The following is a 6,321-nucleotide window of genomic DNA, read 5'->3' as shown; positions in this document are numbered from 1 at the left end:
GACAGAAGGACCTGTCTCTCACTTCCTGAAAACTGGGCCTTCCATGGCCTCTGTGCTCTAAATCACTGATAACTTTTACAGTTATGGCCCAGGACATCTTAAGCCATGCAAAAGGTTGCAACAGGTGGTGCTTAGCTTTTTCTTGTGATCAGGGGTAGGTTTTTCCCACATGCTGGAAATGTGATTTGGACACAGTTCTCATCCAGTGGAAGAGAAAATGTTGTTGCTCTGAATGTAATGACACTGATTTTTAATCTGTTTTGTTATTTTCATGCAAGAGGAGTCTATCAGTGTGTGAGAAACTAGAAGAAAGAGAAGCAGAAGACCCTACACAGCAAAGAATTAACACCAAAAGAGGCTGGATGCTGGACATGCGGCAAGAAAGTGATCGTGACAATAAGTAAAGTAGTAAGTGCCATGCTTTTACTTGTAGTACTGAGAATTTAACAGCCGGTACCCAGCAGTCAGGTCATCAGGTTTTGCAATATGCTGCCTTTAAAGCTCTCTCTTTTGGGTACCTCTTAATCCCACTTTACCCAAGACAGGCGGGCTGTCAGATCTGCACAGAACAGAAGGGAGAAAGGAAAACAAAGTAAAGACATAACACATGAATTTCAAAACATTTAAATTAGCATTTAACAAGTCAGCTATTCAGCCTCTCCAGAAAAGCAGCCTCATTCATTTAGATCTTTCCAAGTGGAGCTCTTCAGATATATCAGTTAACTAGAAGCCTGACAAAAGAGATGATCCCTATGAGAGCCAATTGTGTTGTTTTAAAATCTGTTTATCTATTAAAGGTGGGGCCAGCTGGAAAATAAAATGTAAATGTTCTCTGTAGTCAAGAGAGTTTTGATCAGTGGGATATCAGGAGTCATTTTCCCAGTCATGCAGCTAATGGAAATTAATAAGAAAGGAGAGAAGACTTAATTAACTTTTCCTTTAAAGTAAACTTATTGTTTTTTCCCTGCAGGATCTGTCCCTTTGTCACTTCCCGGTGAAATGAAAGGAGAATATTCTTTTGCAATGACTTTTCTCTACTTATGCTACACTTTTTGAAGGCTGATATGCTTTCAAGGCCCATTTCCAAAAAGTGGAAAATCCAAAGGAACTTATACTGCAAAGGGACAGAGTTAGAAGGGGGGTTAATTACCTTATGGTGCAAAGTGCCAAGAACTACTGAAAATCCCCCTCTGCTCCTCCCTGCACTGCTAAGTAACACAAAACCTGTTGCTTTCTATCTGAGACTCAAGGCCCCATGTTGGCACTTGGGTAATTTCCCATCTTCACCATATGGTGGACTGATGAAGCAGCATATTCTGGTGGAAGCAAGCACAAAGTTCAATCCCACATAAATCAGGATTAAGTACAAGCCAAATAGAAAACAGAATAACAGTCCTTCACTTTAAAATAGAAATAATCATATAAAAATGTAAATTGCAAATAGGCTTTTTCTCCCCTATACTTTGAAACAAACCTGAAATTTGGATACACTCTCTTGTGTATCCTGGTTCTCAGTGTTAAACTGTAATATCTCTGAGAAACTCTTGATTACTTAAATGTATGTATTTTAATAAATGAGATTCTGTTTATGTTCAAGGCCAAGTGTTTTTCTCAGTCAGGTACAAGCTAAAGAAAACTAGTAAAGAAAATCTCTACAGGCTCCCTCAGATTGCATTATAAAAGAACAGCTTTGCACAGAATTAAAAAAAAAAAAAAGAAGTCTAAAAATATATTCTGAGAACAAACAAAATATTTAATCTTGTTTGTAAAAGGAACCATTCCCATGAGCTTAGTAAGTTGTTCTCTCTCTTTTTTAAGAAAAAAAAAGATCCTTCTTAAAAGAAAGTTAGAAGAAAAGGTTGGATTTTTTTTCTGTTGTGACATTAGTTAGCTACTCTTTTTTGAAGGTAGGTTGTGTGTTGTCAGAGCCATTTGCATGTGACAAGCGGGTGTTCAAAAGCAATTTGAATGATTCACTCCCACTGGCAACCCAAAGCATTGCCGAGATCCCCCCAAATACCACCCTTCATTCACTCACCGCTTGTATTCCAGGTTGCCCGCTGTTGGCTTTGCAAACCATCCTTCAGGCACCGCTCCACGTAGGTTTTGGGGTCGCATCCGGAGAGGAGGATCTCGCCCAGGAGAGCGATGTAGGCGATGGCCAGCCGGAGCGTGTCGATTTTGGAGAGGCGCTTCTCGTACGGGAAGGTGGGTACGTGGCACCTGAGCTGGTCGAAGGCCGAGTTGATGTTGAGCATCCTCTTCCTCTCGCGGACGTTGGCGGCGTGCCGCTGGGGGAGGTGACCGGGGGGCGGTGGCGGTGGCGGGGCGGCGGGCCCCGGTGGCGGCGGCGGCGGCGGCGGCGGCGGCGGCGGGGAGCTGTCCAGTTCAGCACCCCCCGCCGCTCCGCCCGCCGGCACCCCCAGGGCGTAGGGGCAAGTAGGGGAGGGCCAAGGGGAGAATTGGTCTGGCAGGGAGGAGCAGTCCAGTAGGAAGTTGTCCAGCTGAGAGCTGGCATCCGCCTGGTCCCAGAAGAGAAATTCGGGAGTGGAGGCTTCCTGCTCGAAGCTGTAACAAAGTTCCTCCATCCTCTGACCTGCCAGGCTGAAGCAAGCCGATGGAAGTATTTGCAACTTCAGACTGAGCTGACTATCAGGGAAATGAGATTCTAATTTCATTAATACCCCCTACCCCAAAAACATCAGGGGCAGGGAGTCCTGGTTGTGTCCTTGAGGAAGACTATCGCCAAAGTTTCCCCAGTTGCAAATCCAAGGGGGACTCGTGATTTAAATACTTCATGGCTCCTCAGCAGGGGAATGATGCTATTCTTCTCCACTCAAAACCAATTAGTACACGTGCTTCTCTTTTTATTAGCTGTTGACTACAAAACAATATGAATTAGTTTAACGAGAGAATGCATTTTCTATTGACTTTCTCCTGAAAAATCCATTGAAGCAGTTATTGAGTTCTTCCACAAGTTCACTCTCTCCACTTGCTATTTAGAGTAGGGTTCACATAGGGATTTTGTTGTTATTGTTGTTGGTTTTGGTTAGGAGTGGTTGGAGGAAGAAACAAAATACAATCTTTTTCTGGTAAAGTGTGAATAGCCCCACATTCTCCTATTGCTGGACAAACAAAATGCCATTATAATGCTGTCAGAAACACATGATTCTGCCCTCTTTGACAGCAGAAGCTAGTGGCATCTCCCGCACTTCTAGCAAGAGAATGGTTAGGATAAAGATGTGGGATGCACTGTTGTGTTAAATTGGAACACAGTAGTACCTCATATTAAGTAAGCCAACACCACCTCATTCGGTTGCTGCATGTTCTGATTCACACTTATATTACACATTTTGTGAGCAATGCAGACATTCAGTGCTCTGTCTCAGACCACATTAAGCACTGGAAAATAACAGCAGCTGTAATAACCACAACGGGTGCAATCTTAGAATGGTGGACCAGGTGGGCCACATCTTGAGAAGTGCTGGAAACTGGGAGACTAGCAGGTGTCCAGAATCCCTGTGATGCTGGACAAATGGGGTGGAAGGTGTTAAGCACCACCAGAACTTTAAAGCAGGTGCATAATATAAGTGGGTGCTTCAGTCTCTTTGATTTCCACAATACTTAAGCCAATGTTTAAATTCATTCAGAAGTAGTTTAAGTCATATTTTAAGGACTTAAATGAATGGAATGGAAACATGTTTTAAGTTAGAGAAAGCCTAAAGGCTTTTCCTGAAGCATGTCATAAAGAACTTTTATCAAGACACTTAATCAAATGCTTGACTTCAAGCACAGACTCATGTCCTGCTGCTGTGTGAAGTTTCAAGAGATGTCTACTGTGAAGTTTATGAGCCACAGGCAGCTTTCTGATAGGAAAGCTGAAAGCACAAATCTCAATAGCTTCAGATAAAGAGCCAGAGAGCAGAAAATGACCTGCATTTTCAGTGGATCCAAAAGGATGATCAGTCCTCCATCTAGCAATGGCTTAGGATGCAGTCCTGATAGATTTGCCCTGTGAATAGAAGGATTTATTTTAAGATAAGGCATAGGCTATTAATGACTCTTCTTAGTAACCTCGGATTTTGCCTTGTGGCAATTCTACCTGCTCCAGGGAGTTCAAGACAACAGAAGACAGGCTGCAGGAAAGATTTTTGCAAAGAGTAGATGTGAGAAGGTTGTAGTGTATGAAACTCTGTGACTATCTTTTTTCTTCTTGTTGTGCAAATTGAACAGGAAACCCTTTATCTGTAAATCTGCTTGACAAAGGAAAATACCAAGTGTGACAATACAGGGCAAATAGGAGTTAAATAATGAGAATGTGTCTTGCTTTCTCTGGTCAGCTTAGGGCACAGATTTTGTACTAGCTTTGTACAAAGTAAATAATTTGTCATGATACCAACGTAGCCAACAACAAAATATTGGTATTGTGAAAGTCCATAGTGATAGACAGCTTCTGCTCCAGATGAAGCCCAACAAGGGACAAGGCAGCTGGCTACAGGGCAAGAGGGGATGCGGGAGGGGTGAAAGGAATGGTCACAGTCACAGATGGCAGAACTGAGGCTTGAACTTGGGCCAAGCAATGTTGAGTTCACTCTGCAATGGTTTCTTTTAAATCGTATCACTGTATTTCCCAGTGTCATGTACAAGTAATGTTCCCCAAAGAAACGACTTATTACAGGCCCCAGGCTTGGCAGTGGGGCTGCATCTCTGATCCCAGCAGTCCCTTCTACACCTTTGTAAGCAGATTTAGGCTCAGCTATGCAGAAAACAGGCAGCAGAAAAGCCTTCCTGCCTGAGCTCCCTACCTCTTCATGCTGCACCACCTCTACCCAAAACACCTCTGCAGGACTGCTGCTGCATTGTTGGACTCCCATGGATGCTTTGCAGTTCCCATATTTCAGATTCTCTTTCAGATGCTTGTACAGCTCCCCAGTCACTGTTTAACTGAGCACTTGGTAGTGCTCATTTGGTCACCTTAGGCACAAACATAAGACACTTGAAAATACTGAAATCAGGACGAGAATAGCAGGTCTTCTCCTGAACAGGGCTCTGGAAGAGACAGTTGTCCATCAGGAGCAATGGGCAGAGGCAAGGAGGCTCAGCAAATAACATAGTTTTATGTGCTGGGTTCCTCTTTCTCAGCAGATGCTTCTTCAGTGCTTAACGTTCCCTTCCAGATCCATCACTGCTAATAGTGTTGCCTGGGGATATGTCTGGCTCCACAGATGGAGAGCAGATGTTCCAGAAAGCCTACTTTTAACATGTTCAGGGGGAATTTGGCTCTCTTAGAGAGATTCTGGACAAAGCAGAAGGGGGGAGGGTAGGGGAAGAAAGAGAGAAATGCAAGGAAATATTTCCCCTTAGAAAGCCAGCTATGAAAGAGTTCAGGTCTCAGAAGAGAAGCTGAGGTTCCCATCCCTCATATGAACAACCCTTACCAAAACTTCAGACCTGTTGCACTCCCAGTGTTTCTGCAACTCCATTTGTCAGAGACGGAGGGAATGTACAACTAATTGGCCTAATTTTACACTTGTCTTGAAAATGTGGGTGAAGGAGTCTCCAACAGGGAATGAGGTAGCACGGGTACCACGCTGAGTGGGGGTGCTGTTGATTATGACATATTGGTATAACTTCAAGATCTGCTCAACCACCATTTTCCCCAAAACCTCTTCAGACCCAGTGGGATCCAGAAATAACATTTGGCTGCCAGTCATTTTTTAATCAGTAGGGTCTAATGAAAGCAAATTCTTGAGTCAGAAACTTTGTCCTGTGTTTATGTCTATGATTGATAGGCGTTAGAGCCATGGTCGTTTGGGTTTGAATTCTTCCAGGTCTAGATATCTACGTCTCCCTTTATAATTTTCCCTATTCATGCTAGGAACTACCTTCCTCAGTCCTGTCCCCCTTTCTGTGTCATCTAAACAAATCCACCCATAGCAGACTCTGTGATTTTGCCTATTTCATAGAATTTTGGGTACAAACCTGCTTTCAGGGAATATTTCCACTGCAGTTTTTTTCTTCACAGTGCCTTAGCAGCTGAAAGCTGTTACCCTGTACCTGTATCTCAAAGACAACAAGAACTCCTGTGTTTATTTTGGAGGTAGGTTTTTCTCTCCCTTTCTTGTCCCATTGGCCTTATTTCAGGCTGAGCTTGGGGAACCTTTCCAATGACATTTTTAGTGGAGCCAGAGAAACCTCCCAGTTCTGGCAAAATGGCTTTTTTTTTTTTTTTTTTTTCTCCTGGGAATTTAGTTTGAGCATGTTTCCATCATCTTTAATTGCTTAATAAAGGGCGTCAGTCCTTGGCCTGGACAAAGAACA

The 6,321-nt window shown here is 43.3% G+C and overlaps 1 protein-coding gene across 1 annotated transcript; it reads right to left on the bottom strand.

Annotated features, from left to right (window-relative positions):
• Positions 1-521: 521 nt before the first annotated feature.
• Positions 522-2,588, bottom strand: LOC104317759 (pancreas transcription factor 1 subunit alpha-like). The gene is made up of 2 exons (XM_069780518.1): positions 2,039-2,588; positions 522-559 (listed from the first exon to the last, which is right to left on the bottom strand). Exons 1-2 carry the CDS (start codon positions 2,586-2,588, stop codon positions 522-524), a joined length of 588 nt encoding a protein of 195 aa, XP_069636619.1.
• Positions 2,589-6,321: the final 3,733 nt, after the last annotated feature.

The sequence above is a fragment of the Haliaeetus albicilla genome, chromosome 4 (genome assembly GCF_947461875.1).
Source record: "Haliaeetus albicilla chromosome 4, bHalAlb1.1, whole genome shotgun sequence".
Lineage (NCBI taxonomy): Eukaryota > Metazoa > Chordata > Aves > Accipitriformes > Accipitridae > Haliaeetus > Haliaeetus albicilla.
This window is presented reverse-complemented; position numbering and strand designations above follow the sequence as displayed.